Source organism: Polistes canadensis, unplaced genomic scaffold (assembly GCF_001313835.1).
Source record: "Polistes canadensis isolate GaletaPanama2010 unplaced genomic scaffold, ASM131383v1 scaffold_3, whole genome shotgun sequence".
Lineage (NCBI taxonomy): Eukaryota > Metazoa > Arthropoda > Insecta > Hymenoptera > Vespidae > Polistes > Polistes canadensis.
Genome location: NW_014569550.1, coordinates 2330780 through 2348264, shown reverse-complemented (window position 1 = coordinate 2348264; position 17485 = coordinate 2330780). Strand labels below are relative to the sequence as shown.

Genomic DNA, 17485 nt, shown 5'->3' with positions numbered 1-17485 from the left:
GCCCAAAGGTTAACCCTCGATTATGCTATACAAGTTGTTGCTTCATAATTATACATTAATGTAAGATTTCAACCGAATACGTTTATACTGTCCTTGCTCGCAACTCGAAGAAATTCATTAATCCTTCTGCCCGTACATTTTCGGTTATTGTTTAATTTATATTTGCCAAATTTGTAATTCTTTCATTCGATGCATATAAACAAATTTATTTTTTACGCGAGTCATCTTTTCTTGAAGATTTGCTAAAATTTGTGATGTCAAGAACGAAGATCAAATTTATCAATGACTTTTTTCCACGCCTTATTCGTAGAATATCCACGACATGTAAATAGGAAAATTACACGTTATACAATCCTGTATAACATATATGTATATATATATTTAAAAACAGACGAATAACTTATACGATTTTTCTCTTCGTTTTTTTATTTAAATACGTTTAAAATAAATACATATATATATTAATAGATGATAAAGATTTTTCCTATAGTTTTTATTGTAATAAACGCTTATGCAAATATATAAACGTCTTTATAAACATATAAATGCAATTGTCATTTTTGTTAGAAATCATTGTGTCCTAAAAACTTATCACAAAACAGAAAAAACATAACGTCATTGATAATAATTACAGTACTGTCTTTCAACCATTGTTTTCTTTTATACATTGACGTAAGAACATATTTATTGACTGGATCGTACACAATGAGTACAAGGTCTCCTTGGTTTTTCGGGGTAAATGGGTATTGCAAGATGAAAAGAGAAATAAGTATATGCGAAGAAAGTAAAAAGAACATAAAATTCTTAAAAGATCAATAAGGAAACGTAACTCTACAGAGAAAACAAATTCTCTAGACAATGACGTCTAGATCAAATTCATGGTAATCATTGAATGTTAATTCAACGATATTTTTATTTAACATATATGAGTAACAAAATACCTTATATCAACATCCATTTCTTCTACTAAAATTCGATATTAAATCGACCTACGTGATAGAATAACAAGTAGAGACAAAAAATTCTGCACTATTTAACATTGAAACTGCATCACGTGACTTTGAATGACATAAATAAGGTCATCGAAGAAAAGAAAAATTAAAATAACGACGTAACAGTAACTTTTTATGATTTAAAAAAGTATATATATTTATACGAAAAAAGAATGTTTCTAAACAAATGGGACTGATTTTCTTTTTAATTTTTTCTCTGTGACTGTATAATAATCTTAAATATTTTATAAAGAAAAGATATATATAATAGAAGTGTTTATATATATATATATAATTATTCTTCCTTAATAATTATTTCTTCTTTCGTAAGAATAATATCTTGATCGAAATAAGGTCTTTATTTTGAAAGATTTATTATGAAAAAGTTGCAAATATTAAAAGAATGCAATATCAGCAGTTAATACGTGATGATAAACGGATTTTAACCATACCGGAAACATACTTCATTCATGCTAAATAATCAAAAGTGAAACGTCGGTAAGAACAAAAATGACACATCGCGACGAATCAATATATATTTTCATCGTGTATCTTGTCAGAATTAAATAATTAACTACCTTTCAAAAGCTCAGATCGTTGTAGTTTTACGAAAATCATATTTTACTAAAGAAAACAGGAAAAATGGTGAAAAAGGAAAAGAGAGAAAGACATAGAAAGAGAGAAGAATGGAGAAAGATCCAAAAGAAAGTTAGCCGTATTGAGGTCACTGTTAATAAATCGCTAAAAACGATCAAACATTATCAATTATCGTATCATCAATCTAAGAGGTGAAAAACTATAAATTTATTTCTATGTGCACATGCGCAATGTATAAAATTTATATAAAACTTTATATTAATGCAAAAATATCAATATTATTTATTCATGAAAAGATAAAAACGCTGAATTAATTTGCTTTATATATACGTAAAAATCGATCAATCTTTTAAACATATAACAAGAAAAAAGATATCTCGTGACCTATATAAACATAGAATGTAATTTTACTATATAAACAAAATACTACCTCAATACAAAAAATCATATTAAAATGATATAAAAACGTGGACATTTCTTCTTTTATTTTAAATATAATTTATCGTGCTAATCTTATTCATAAGGTTTCTACACTTTTTGTATGTGAAACTGTTGTTTAGTATAGGTGATACCTTGATAATTTAGGAATATTGAATTCGTATCTTCGGACTATCATCACAAGATCGATATAGTAAATAAAGACGAGAAAAAAAAATAATTCTTTAAAATCGAATTCAAAATATATATATATTCTAATTAATAATTCATATAATTCATAAATTATTTCTATCAAAAACTCATTTTGAATATAATGATTTCTAAAAAAGAAAAAAAAAGAAGAAATAAATCAATGGCATTAATGAGTAATAAAAAATGATAGTTTCGATCCAAACAACAAAATAAACCAAAGAATTTGAAATATTTTCTTTTCGTAGAATAAATTCAAACCTTGACATAGCATTCTCACGTTTATCTTTCCTACGAACAATGAAATAAAAAAATAAAAGTAAAAGTTCGAGAGACTTTTTAATGAAAATAAATAACATATGGTTTCTCATCCGCAATTGAATTGCGATTCGTTCGTAGAACTTCCTTTGAAATAAACGACACACGGAGAAATATAAACATATCTTGTACATACTTTTGTATGTACATGCATGCATATATACATACATACATAAGTACGTATGATGTACGCATGAAGACCATAATCGTGGATCGTTGGTCGAAGCAATAGAAGACGATGCAAAATGTTCTTTTTCACTGCTAGTATCAAATCGACGGTGTAATTTAAGTTTCTTATTTCTCGATGTAATCTCACAATTCTTCCGGTCGCAAACCAACTCTAGAAAGAACCGTTGCCACTAATAACTTCCATTGGTCATAGGAATTTGATTTATTTCTTCTTTAATAATCAGCTAAAAAAACTTTTAATTGGAATGAAAAAAGAATTTTATTATTTTCAGTACTCACACACAAAATTTCAAAATAATATGTATACGTATATTTAAAAGAGAAATTTGCAGATTTCGAAAAACCTAACTGAAAAACAAAGATTTATTTTTATTAGGAACAACCCCAATGTTATAATATTTTACATCAATGATTAAATTGTGTCTAATTAGAATGTAAACAAAATTTAGATATAATAAAAAATTCTGTTCAATATAATAAGAAAGGTGAAAGCTAAGAATATTTATACCCTCGATTAAAGTTATATAAATGAATAGTAAATAGACATAGCATTAAAAGTTATAATCATAAAAAAAATATCAAAATCAAAAAGCTGGTAATAAACTTTGGTGAAATTAGAAAATAAATAATTCTGATTTATTTTTTATTCCTTCCTAATGTGACACTCTTTTTTTAGAAATTCTCTTCCGAATTTTTATTTTCCTATCATTATAATCTCTTTTTTTAATTTGCTTCTTTTTCTTGATTTTTTGCTTTTTTCATTTGCTCTGAAGTTGTTACAAAATGTAAATTTTTCTTATTATAAGGAAATATTACTCATACATTACAATAATAAAATTAAAAAAGTATTTATCAGTCTGATCTATGATGTAAGGTATCAATTTGATGCTAATGTGATATTAAACACGTCTGAATAAAAAAAAATAATAAATATTAATATCCTCATATAAAAATATGATCCAAGAAACAAGTTCATTAACTTAGAATTAATCATTTAAAAATATGATCTTTTTGTAAAATACAGCAATTTAGTATAATTAATTTTTTGTATCTCTTATAATAAAAATATTTTTAATATGTTTCGAATAAAAATATTATAATAATTGCCCATGAGACCTTCATTATTATGTTAATGTAACAAAAAAGCGATTATGTTTTTAATGAAAAATATTCATAAAAAATGAATTAATCTTTCTTAAACAATTTGTCGCGAATTAATATCCATCAAGATATTTTTTATTTATATTTCTTACAATTAATAAACTCATGAACGAGAGATAAGATCTACGAAAATTTGCCGAAAGAATATTAATACCTCAATAACTTTAGAATTTATTTTTAATAGAATTTTTAAGTTACTAAAATCTAAATAAAGTTAAAATTATAGGATTATAAACCATTCATGTAAGTAAGAATTAAAATATATTATATAACTTACGCCTTTATTTGCCAAAATTAATATTGCATTTTGTGTTTTTAAGCACATATTATTCGATAGCTATTGTTAATTTTATTATAAACGTCTCAACGTAGTATATTTATTTGATATATTGATAGAAACCTATACTGCAACATATATACTAATTTATACTATCGTTTTCCTGAAATATTAAAATAAATGGTAAAAAGAAATTATTCTTCGAACATTATAAACTACTGTTTGGTTTCTATAAATAATTACGACGTTACCTAGATCATACAACATCGTAGCTCAAACGAAGAGTCAAAAGATTGACTATTTAATTAACATAATATATTATAACATTTATTTGTAATTTAGTAAGTATATATATATATATATATATATGATATAACGCTTGTTACAGAGACAAAGTATAATTAATGTTATAAACAATAAATTGAAATTCTTAAAATAAAAATAATACTGAATAATGAAGTTCCATCTTCCCTACAAAATATTAAAATTCCAATAATTTACATCCATAAACGTTATTTACCGACTATTGAACCCTTAATTTCTTCTTGTATGTGTATTTTTCTAATCATAAGTAACTTATTGTTCAAGAAGATGTAATGATTGGTCAAAAGAATTCATTTTATAAAAAATAATATTAACATTGACGATGTTGCTATTTCAAAAACATTAATTTGTCTTAAGATATGCATATATACATATACATTTATGTATATATCTTTAAAATGCAATCGTAGCATTAATAGTTTAATGACGCATCATCATTCCATATACGAATTTCATAAGAAATTCAAATAATCTTTTATCTATGTTTAACGTACATGATAATACATTGTGAAGAAGCTTAAATTTTAGTGTGCGTCATAAACTTTAGAGATAGTATACTATAAGGAAGTAAGTAGTGATGTACATACCTCCCACATATGATTTACTCTGTTTTCTTCTCAAAATGTTATGAAACTGTATAGCATTTATGTATATGTAAACAAAATCACGAAAATGATAATAGTTAATGTGAAATATAATAATAAAAGATATAATTTACAATCTTCCTGCATTTTGTATTATTCATATTTTAATATAGCATAAAATGCTGGCTCGGATATATAACGATTCTAATTTTCAATTATCTCAAGATAAATTTATGTCAGAATAATTTGTACAAAAGAACGATTCAATTTAAGTACACTGAATAGGCGTTGTAGCGTTGTTAGGTATAATAAAGTATAGTATTTCTTGTACATCCTCCTGGAGATTAATTTCAGAAAGAGAGCTAGATTGAGTGTAATTTACATTTATTACTAATTATAATGACATGGTTTGTATATAGCTATCAATATTCTTTCAATATGTAGCACAATACAAAACAGTACATTGTTTAACCATAATTGTTACATATAGCCCGAATTATTAAAACAGATCTATTAACTTATAGTCTATACACCTTGCAGGAAAACTTTGCACGTCTAAATACCCAAAATTGACAGGAAAATAATATTTTGCAATTCTTAAATGAATAATTCTAAAAAATACTAAAGTATAATTTCAAAATAATCATATGGAATATACAATTAATATTAAACTACTTAATAATCAATATAATCATCATAAATATATAACGGATATGTTTCAACAAAAAGGAAATCAATATTTTCGGTTGTTCCCTTCTTGCTTATTGAGATAGAATAGTGAAGTATATTCACATTTTATATTACTTAAAAAGAAAATGTAGATCTTGTGCTTAAGTCTAAGAAACTTTTGTACAACACAATGAAGCGATTCGATTATAAATATCTATCACCAGCATTAACAAAATCATTTAATTCACATAAAATAATTACTAACCACTTTTTATGTATAGTAAATCATAGATTAGATAGCAGTTGTCTCTAAACACTGAGATCTTCACAGACGCATCGTCTTAAGTATTGCCTCGAATGCAAGGTAACTACATTATATTTAAGTAGAATACAATAATTATTTAGTTATTGATACTATCTTCACAGACATTTTTATACCTTTACATTTTTTTAATAGACATTTCAATAATACTCACTACAATCTGTCGAGATTTTTTTTTTAATCTGAACTGTTGTTAATGAAATACTTTTTTATTTATTATGACTCTGTGTGGAGAGTAAGAAAGAGAGCATGGTAATACATTTATGTGTTAATAATTTATCTGTAGTTCTCTGTAACATGTTTTCAACTTGATATAGAATTTCTACTCACATTTATATAGGTGAACATTTCTACAAAAAGTAATTAAGATTTAACTTTCATATGTAAATACACACACACTTTCGAATATTTTAATATTTATTTTTTGTTAAATGAAAATGTTTTAGATAAGATTGCACTATTCAAAGGAATTAAATATGGCAATCTTAAATGAACTCTTAAAATGCATTTAAAATATAAATTCTTGGCTTTTAAATAAATAGTTTTTTGTTCTAGAAAATAGGTGAGACAATAATCATAATTGCTATTTTCCATAAAATCAATAAAATAATTAATTTCAATAGAAAACATGTTGGAATATCTTGGAGAATTACATTTAGTACATAATATAATTAGTTATAATCAAATATTTTTAAATAAAAATTAGAGTAATTATATCATAAGCATATACTATTTATTAAAGCTTCTATAACTGAAATACAATATGAGAAAAAATCATATTAAATATGAATCTTGAAATTTATGAAAGAAAAACTTTTTTCTTTTCAAACTTGCAATCCAGAACACCAGTTTTTAAGTTATCATACATTTAGTACCTTCATATTTGTAAACTGGTGATAAAGAACAATCGCCAACAAAAATACTGCATAAATATTATAAAAGTAATACTAAGAGATTGCAAATGACTAGCAAATAAATATACTGAAAAAAACAATAAGTTACTGTACAGTATATATTCTTTTTTCTCTATGATTTTAATAAACCATGAGCTTTCTTTCCAACATCAGATCACACCTACACATTATTAAAGTCTCACAATGCACATTAATAATATCCGGGTTTACTATGAACACGTCACAATGTTAAAATATACATAACCTGTGCATGTGCTACTTCTTAGACATTATGGAATTACTATATTTATTCATTACAAGATTTAATATTTAATTCTGTTATTGATGAATGTTCATCATAATTCGTGCCTAGAAACTCGATGGCATACTTTGGATGTACCTAATGTTTCTTTGTGTCATTGGGCGCATGAATAGGTGTAACTTACAAGTGGTCAACAATAAGAAGCACAGTTTAACAAATAACGCTTCCTCTACATCTGCCATGAAAACTTACTCTACAATTAATGCTGCCCAGCGATCTATCAGCAAATAAAGTTCTTCTCTTCTGTAAGAAATAAATAATAAAAGAATAAAATTACCGAAAGTTACATTACTTTCATATTACTAAAGAAACAGAAGGTAAAATTACCTCAGAGAAAAACAAACTAGAGAGAGCAGTATGTTTTCAGGATGGATTAATCTGATCCATTTTTCTTCGTTGGTAGTTCGCTGTGCATCTTGTGAAAATATATTTCGATAATGACTATGGATGACATTTAATAAGCAGGAGCTTGAAAATCCCCCATTCCCCGCTGCTGTTGACCAAATGGTGGTTCTTGATAAGCAGCATCCGTAGCGTCAGGATAACTTGTATATCCTGTTCCACCTACAGGATCTGCTTCGTAACTTGGAGCAAAGGCTGCATCTTGTATACCTTGTCTTAATCTTTGAAATGCAAACCAGGCACAGCCAGCCTATGCAAAAATATAGATACATATTTTCCGAAAGGTCATGGAAAATTTGACACTATTAAATTATTCTCACTTTACGATGAATACCAAATTGTAAATGAAAAACTTACCCAAGTAAAAATTGAAAAAAATGAAAATGCAATAGCTCCTTGTACATTATTAACACCGTACCCATTTGATGGCGATGTAGATTGATTCCAAGCGTTTGTAAGGTAACAGAAGCCGACAAAATATAAAAATGCCCAGAAACCCGAAAAACTAAAAGATAGAATATATACGTGTGAAATCAACGATTACAAATCAATGGGAAATTTTATTTGCAATTCTATCATTTTATAAACTTGTTATTTAATAAAAATATTTAATAATTCTATGAAATAATTGATTAGGCTTACCCAAGATCTAAAAGGACAAAATGTTTTCGAGTTTTAACAGAGGACATTTGTTCAAACAGATATTCTCCAGCAAGGAAACCAATACTAGCTAAAAATGCTAAAACACCTATTCCAATGCCATAATTACAGGCATTATTGTCGTCATTGTAGAGGCACACCTCTTTGTCTTTTTTTGTAATGTATCCCTTGCTGCTTATGCACCCAAATACTATTATAGCAAAGAGCTGAAATTCATTAAACTTTCTTTATTAAATTTATCTTTCTCATGCCTTTTTTTAACTAAAAATGTTTGAAAAGTATTTATAATCTTTAAATATATATGTATATAATTTGATATTAAAATAATTCCAAGTTAGAGTATAAGATGACATGACTGTTATCACATATATCCTTTTTATATATCGAAGTGATAAAACAAAATGGAATAAAATCGATAGAAAGACATATCCTATATAGATATGATATTATTACAAGATAAAATCGATGTAACGAGTTTGATTAAAAAGCCAAGAATTTTGATTTAGTCGATAATGTACATAAGCGCACTTTGCATAAAAATCAACCTACTAAATAAGACGATTTAAAAATATCATCTTATTAAAGATGATTATAATCGACATTTTCGAAATGTATTAGATCAATCGAAGTTATGATGGATTTCAATTGAAAATCCCATAGAATCTTGTATTATGGGGCGTACCACTGGAATTCGCGAAAAATCAATAGAACCCCATCATGGATAGGGGTGGGGGCTCAAGTTCTTTTAAAATCAATGTATTTACCATCTCAAATTTAGTTCGACCTATCAAGCTATAGAATAGGAAACATTCAAAAAAATGAAATTTTGTTATAATGCTTAAACTTACCAAGCATGCTGCCCTTAAAATAACTAGAGGCCTTTGAATGAATGCGATAGGATCAAAAGGCGCTCCTGCCTTTCCTCCACCGTACGCTCCGCCGCCGTCCATCTTAATGCAACTGAAGTGAAATTTCAAAGCTTTCGAAGAAAGACACCACGCACGCGCCACACAATACTCATCCTCTTGTGCAGTATTTTATTAAGCCATTATTGTAAACTCTCCAATTTATTCGATATGTAGTTACCTAAATAATCAAATATTAATATTTTAGATTGGAGAAAGAAATAACAAGAATAAAAATAAAGTTGTTTAATATCAGCATTTGGAATTTGGTATTCAACTAATTATATACAAAATAATTAAAATAATGGTTAATAAAAATGGAACTTAAAATTGTTAGTACCACAAGTATCATGCGTATTGAATTTATTTATAATTCTTACAAAAATTACATATCCGTTTGTATAATTCAGAAATAATTTTCTATTTCAATAGTGATTGGTTAATATTATCTTTTCAAGCTGACCAATCAATATACGACAATTAGTTAAACTTATATCTGATTGGTAGTGACGATAATATTACGGGACGAAAGATAATAGTAGAACGGTGTAGAATTATTGTACACACCTTTCGTGTGTGATTATCGATTTTATAATGTGTAAAATATATATTACATAATTTAGTTAATAGTAACTGTTTTTTTACATAAGATATAAATAATTATAATTTTAAACAGTAAATATATAAAAGAGCATATAAAGACGTTCGTAAAATAAAAGGATTTTTCCGATGATGGCGCCACAAAAAATTTAAATAACATGCATTATTAAACACATCATTATTTTCGTTAAACATTTGTTTTATAGACTTTATTTTTATTTATATATTTAAAAAAAAATACATATATATCAATATATATAAATATGACATAGTTAATGACGTTATATATTAAAGATGATTAGTTGACGTAAAACTTTTGCCACGTGTCAAGTCACGACTACATTACCGACCGATAAAGTACCTTTTATTGTTTTATATATGTTAATATAAAATAATAATTAATTAAATATAATTAAACTTGTTGAAATATATATATTTTTTAATTGTTATATTATTAAATTCTTTAAATTAAACTTATTAAACTTTTTATCAATTTTGATTTGCAGTTGTGTCGACCACTACGGTCACGCTAAGGTGGTATGGGAGACGTTCAGACAGTATAAAAGAGCAGGGAGCGATGCAACAGTCCGGCTTCTGAGGGCATCGTCGTTAGATCAGTTGGGATTATTGGTATTGTTTTTCGCCTGATAGACAATACGAATTATCCTGCAATGGCCCTCAGCCAAACTAGTGTGGTAAGTAAAGGAGAAATCAATGGCAACTCCAAAGAAATATGACTGTAATAATGAAACGTGTACGTTTTAGTTCTAAGAAATAATTCGACATGGTTATGCGAAGCCACGTTGTAAAGGAATAAATTGTTCACGTGGTTCATATACTTGTCACCTAATTTGAGGAATCCTCTCCAACTTATATTTTATTAAATGTTTTCTATCATTTGATTACAACTTTTAGGTTAATCGTAGTTTTTATGTTCTTAGGAACGTATGAAACACTTAACATGCATTAAATTATCTTATTCTTCTAGTTATTCCGAAATTTATTACTTAATCTTTATTTTCATACTTTAGAATTGTTAGTCTTCATTTTAAAAAAGAACGTAATATTTATTATATAAATTATTAAATATCTAATAGATTAAGATGGCATAACAAATTCGTTCAGTAACGTTCACGTTATTAATATTACACAAATTAGATTAAAAACCATGTTATTTATATACTTCCAATATAAATGATCATAACTAGATACAAAAGAAATACATACTTATTTTTCTTTTTTATAAGTATGCATTTTGGTAGAAAACAGAACATATATATGATTTAGTCTTTACTAATTTATTGTTTCAAATTTTATTAATTAATTTTATTTACTGAAACTGATGCATTTAAATAAAACTTTTATTTTGATTTTATAAATAACAAAATACTTTGACGATAACTACCATATTATATTACTTTGACATATTATTTACAGTTGAGACTATACAACACTGTGATAGAAGATGTAATAGCAGGAGTTCGAGAATCGTTTATAGATGAAGGTGTAGATGAACAAGTATTATTAGAATTGAAACAAATTTGGGAAACGAAATTAATGTCAAGTAAAGCAGTGGAATTAAATCCAGAACCACAAGAACCACAAGTTCCTCAGCTAAACACACATAAATCTGTGCCTGGTAATAAAGGTATAACGATACATATAATTACAAAATATTCGTTACTAACATAAGAATTTAAGATAAAATTATGTTCTATAATATATATATATTTGCCAATCATCTATTATTGATGCAGTGTCCCAACAAACGCAGCAGCAACAACAACCAACACCGCAGCAATCACAACCGCAACAACAGCAACAACAACATCAACAACCACAACAATCACAGCAACATCAACAACAACCATCACAACAACAAACATCACATTCTTCAAGTACACCATTACAACACCAAAATGCACCGGTGCAACAAGTGGTAACGACTACTCCACCTGCGGTACTTGATAGACAAGTGCCAATTCAAATTACTTTACCACCACAACCTGGTACACGTGATTCTCAACAACGTATATTAACTATACAAGTTCCTGCATCTGCAATTCAAGGTATATAGAGTTCAGAGATTATCGTATATCATATTTGTTTGTAAGCTAAAGCAAATTATTCTGTTTAAAGGCAACCAACTTCACACCATTTTAACTGGTCCTATAATTAGTGCTGCAATGGGTTTGCCAGCAGATGTAGCTGGAACATTATTACAACAGCATGTAAATTCTACTTTTCTGGGTCATCCTACATTATCACCAATTCAGGTTAATCAACCCTTACAGGTTGTAACGCAAAATACAAATAATGTTGTTTCACAGCGATCTGTTCAAGGTCAAGTAAGTACAATTTTTAAATTTACAAAAATTTACAAAATTTTTTAAATATTATTATAATTCATGAAGTATAGAAATATATTATTAGTTATTTCTCTTATATATATATATATACATATATACATATATATATTTTAGCAAAATAACATAGCCCAATTAGATGGAACTTTAGGAGCATTGGGTGATTCGTCAGATGAAGATGAAGAAGAAGAAGAAGAAGATAATGATGACGACGATGAGGATCTTGATGATAAGGAAGAAGAAGAAAATGATGAAGCTACTGCCCGAGAAGAGGTATTTAAGAAAATTATTATACAATTTAAAATAGTCGAAGATCGTAAATATTTAACTTATATTTCTTTTCATCCAGGAACCATTAAATTCTGAAGACGATGTAACAGATGATGACCCATCTGATCTATTTGATACAGACAATGTAGTTGTTTGTCAATATGATAAAGTAAATTTTTATATTATTAAAAAACCTAAAGAAAGATAGTTTAACCATTGTAATATGTAAATGAAACATTACATTAGAAATATTTATGTATGATATATACAAATATTTTACTTTTCAGATTACAAGGAGTAGAAACAAATGGAAATTTTATCTTAAGGATGGCATAATGAACTTAAGTGGGAAAGATTATGTGTTCCAAAAAGCAAATGGAGATGCTGAATGGTAGATTTGAAGATGAAGTGAATATTGTGTTGTCCGGTTTTATTTTTAACAGACTTTATACAAGGGCAGTTTAATAATGTGTTCATGTGATGTTGCGCTTGATGGACAACATTAAGCTGTAAACATTCTATAATGAGGCAGTAAACCACGTAATAATACTATTATATCGAAAATTAAAGTGGTTAAACTCTCTGAGAAAGTAAAAAATCTAGATTCTATATCTTCTATATTTTAATATTTTAGTAATTATCAAAGTTAATATAATGTGAATTTATTAATATTGTTTATTTAAAAAAAGGTTTAAAAACAGTTAAAAGGTTAAATAATTTTTTATTGTTTATTAAAAATTTATTGTAATATTTTATTATTTTATTAGTGGTACTATTCCTCATAAAGAAAGTTACAGCAGCTGTTCTTATATCGTTTTACAACACAAACATTATTGTTAAATCAATAATGTATTTAGTGAAATATTTTAGTTAACATTACTAGTTGTGTCAATGATTATCGCATCAAGAATTTTAATTATTATTCTTGCTGCTTTATATCCTTAGGATTTATAATTATTGAACTTTTACATAATTACAATAACTGTAAATAAAGTAAAGGGATGCTAATTATGAAACATATGTGATGCTTTTGAAAATAAATGTGTCTTATACTGTTATTACAGTTAATTAAATTGCGAAATAAAATGATCATTTAATTCTCAAATTAAATCCGATTGATCGACAATAATATCACTATCGATAACGACCTGAAACAGTCGGTAATGCATTTCAAACGAAAGCGGATAACATGCACCCTCGAGAATGTATATACCGAATCACGACCCTGGAACAAAACGCATCTTGTTACAACATAATTAAAGCTTACGGCAAGCAACGAGAAGAAAATCATAAATACAGGACGTTTCCGTAATTATTATAAACAGTTAATGCTCTTATTAGACCAGTTTCGAGCGCGTAACGATTACGGTTAACCTCACTTTTTTTAATGATATTCTTGACAGTGACAGAAAGGGTTAAAAAAGAATAGCAAAGAGACAACGTAAAAAAAAAGTAATAGTAAATAATAATGAAATAAATATAAAGAAAATTATTTTTAATGAAAAAGAAAGAAAATAAAAAAAAAATGTAGTGTTTAAAAGCAAAAGAAAATATCAGGAGAATGTTATATCAAGTGCGTAATCGTGTGTGGCCATGAATGAGGAGAAGAAATTAAAGCGCGCACGAGATACATCTCGGGGATGTTAAGTGGTTTCCCTACGCCGAGATATCTACGCGGGATGGAAAAGACATGCCTCTTTGTGAAGCCGAACGTCCTCTTCATGGATAGTAGTTTGTGCTTCCGAAAACTGTGGGAGTAAGAGTAGTACAAAGTAATAAAGAAAGAGAACGAGAAAGAGAGAGGAGGAACCAACCCACCCGGTCTTTCGGTCCTTTTCCTTCGAAGCATTTAACTCGATTCTCATAGTAAAAGGCAGCAATTGAAATTGTGGGCTCGAGGAGTTATCGTGCATCGTTTAAGTTGTGTTGTCAAGATCAAAACGTTACGTGACCATTACCTAAAAAGGGTCAAACAGGTAGAGTCGACGATTTTAATCGCGATTTTACATTGATCTGTCATTTTAAAAATGCAAGTCAAACGAATCGGTTGGTGTTTGATCTTGAGCATTTTTTTTACATACCACGTGGTTAGCGAGAATACGGACTCCTCAGAATCTAATGGTAAACTCATCTTCTATGTTTACATTACAAAATATAACGAATGTATATATATTCGTTGCCTATTTAATCATTAAAAATTTTACCTTTATTATCGTATATTTGCTTTTCTGCATTCTTTTATTTTTATTCATATTTTTTATCTATTTGTTAATCGTTTGTTCCTTTCCAATATTTGTTCGCCCTATTTTTGTTTATTATCTATTTATTATCTTGTTAGCTTTTTGTATGAGGAGTATACTCGTCTTATGAAAAGTGTAATAGTACTATTTGATATTTAAGTATTTTTAAATAAATTATTAAATAAATTCAATAAAGTAAATATCATTAAATAGAATAGTTTCGCATGATGAGTATTACACAGTTAAAAATTTAAAAGGCACTTATATTTTCTCGAAATTATTTTAATTTTTATATATTCTTATATGTTATATTGCGTACGTGTAATAGTTATATTAAATTTGTGTTGTTTTCTCGAAAACAAAAGAATTAATATACGTTACATATAATATATGATATTAAATCTCATATATAATATTCATTGATTAAATTGATTAGCGATCAAAAATTAAAATTGAAAATTTCTTTTTCGATGAAAATAATTTTACGGTTCATTTAATGAAAAAAATTTAACGAAAAAAATTTAACGAAAAAGATTTAACGAAAGTGACAAGAAGAAATGAGGAATAAAGTAACGTTCGCTTTTTCTTTACTTCTCGAAGATATAACGTAATAATCTCTTTCTAACCGCAAATAACTTTTGAAAGAAACGAAAGTTTTCTCAATTATGCAATTTTTCTCTCGATTGGTCATAAATTATTTACCTACAAAAAGACGAGTATTGCAATAATAATAGGTATAAAATCTATCGTCAATTGTCTTTTTGTTTTCTATCGATCTATCGTTACGCTTTCCAAATTATCGCGCGATTGGAACTAATTTGTTTTTATTAACCAGTTACTTTTGTATATGTCGAAGATTTTTCAACATAAAATACTTTCTTTCGCTCAACAAATATTGTTTTATATTTATCAGGAATCTAACAATAAATAAAACTAAAATCAACATCAAACAAGCAATATAGTTTCATCCTAATTGTATCGTTAATTGGCTCAATGAGATCAACCTATTTTGCTTGAACTTAATTGTTTTCGAGCTATTTCATTCCTAAATTATATTTCTATAGATATATTTTATATTGCATATATTTGAAAATAATTTTTTCTTTAGAAACTCGTTGTGTTTTTATCATCTGGTAACCGGAAACGATGGTCGCTTATTTCGAAATAGTATACGTGACTTTAGAAACGTAAGATTATAAGAGGTCATTTTCGGGATCTACGATATATTTAGCTTATTTATTTTTATCTCTAGTTACCATATTTTATATAATAGTAATAGAATATTAATATTAATAATAAATAATATAAAATTACACAATTGAAAAAAAGTATTTCATTGTCGGCAAGTGTTTATCTTTTCGCCTGCGATGACTATTTCAAATGCGTGGGTTGGTTACAGCAATCGTAATGAGCGCATCTTACTGAATATATACAACATTCTATTCCGTGATACATGTATAGTAAAAAGTAGTGCTATTATATGTCTATAGTAGTGCTATTATATGATATGAGAATATTCTTCCGCAGTATAATTACCTTTTAAGAAGACAAAAAGTTTTACCATGTTTGCTACGTCTATTTTATAGTTTATAATTTATTAATAGAATGTACAAAAGAATAGAGACGAATTTTGATACAAATCATGTATGAAAAAAATACGTGCGATGCATAATTACTATAAATCTTTCTAGATCATATGCAGAGGACGCATTTACCATTTCGCATTCGCTAAACGTTCTGCGGTTTTTCATATTGGGCACTACTTTACGATCGGTTATGACGTCATCGTTCAAACAAAACATTAATCACGTTAATTTTATCAATAATCGATTTTCATAAATGTTATTTGTATATGCATATATGTGCCAGTAATTATGACATTAGATTATTGTAAATTAAAAAATTGGCCGAATTAATGGTTATGATTTATTTACTTATATTACAATTATTTATATTCTAAAAGAAATAGTAAAATGAATTTTTACAACTTTTGAATTTAGTTCAATGTCATAATTACCTGCACATGTGTATATAATTATCTCAAAAGTTGCTTTATATATATGTATATTGAATTGAAATTATAAACATTGTTAGTAGGTGTGTAGAGTAGCGGCACCGCGGACCTATACTTTTTTAACATCACTGTAATTGAGAAAATTCATATACTAAAATGAAAAATTAAATATTGTAATTCTATTAATAATCCAATATTGATTTTTCGTTTTGTTTTTTTTTAGTAAAGCGACTTTTGGGCACCCTATATATATATAGGTCACTTGTCAAAACATATCAAATACGTCGGTGAAAGACCGAATATTTGGATTTATTTTTATATATTAATATTTTGGACATACACAAAGTTCAAAAACCATGTAAATCTTAACATTCTCCAATTTCGGTCTTTCACGGTAATACATATGTGTCTGTAAGTATTAAATTGTTATCATTCCAGATGTTCTCATTTTCACTGTTGCTACAAACGAGACTGATGGTTTCAAGAGATATATCCGGTCTACGGAGGTTTACGGATTCCGTGACTACGTAAGGGTTCTTGGTTTAGGAAAAGAATGGAGAGGGGGTAATATTAAAACCAGTCGAGGTGGTGGATATAAGATAAATCTTTTGAAAGATGCGCTAAAAAATTATCAAAATGATAAGGACAGAATTATCATCTTTACGGACAGGTAGACGTATGGTGAATGATATCAATTATATCAATATGTATTTATATATATATATATATATATATATGTGTGTATATATATAT

General features: G+C 27.2%; 2 protein-coding genes across 3 annotated transcripts; one reads left to right on the top strand and one right to left on the bottom strand.

The window, feature by feature from the left end:
- Positions 1-5436: 5436 nt before the first annotated feature.
- On the bottom strand, positions 5437-9323 carry LOC106786913 (synaptogyrin-1). The gene is made up of 5 exons (XM_014748802.1): positions 9186-9323; positions 8320-8543; positions 8035-8182; positions 7603-7927; positions 5437-7518 (listed from the first exon to the last, which is right to left on the bottom strand). The coding sequence occupies exons 1-4, from the start codon at positions 9285-9287 to the stop codon at positions 7730-7732; spliced, it is 672 nt and encodes a 223-aa protein (XP_014604288.1). The 5' UTR covers positions 9288-9323; the 3' UTR covers positions 5437-7518; positions 7603-7729.
- Positions 9324-10151: 828 nt separating this feature from the next.
- On the top strand, positions 10152-17403 carry LOC106786709 (transcription initiation factor IIA subunit 1). 2 transcript variants are annotated; one of them, XM_014748407.1, is made up of 9 exons: positions 10152-10199; positions 10349-10537; positions 11280-11490; positions 11600-11911; positions 11982-12190; positions 12326-12481; positions 12558-12647; positions 12766-14454; positions 17171-17403. In XM_014748407.1, the coding sequence occupies exons 2-8, from the start codon at positions 10514-10516 to the stop codon at positions 12871-12873; spliced, it is 1110 nt and encodes a 369-aa protein (XP_014603893.1). In that variant the 5' UTR covers positions 10152-10199; positions 10349-10513; the 3' UTR covers positions 12874-14454; positions 17171-17403. The 2 variants fall into 2 exon arrangements, with proteins under 2 accessions (XP_014603893.1, XP_014603882.1); XM_014748396.1 differs by having other exon boundaries at positions 12766-14599.
- The last annotated feature ends 82 nt before the right edge of the window (positions 17404-17485 follow it).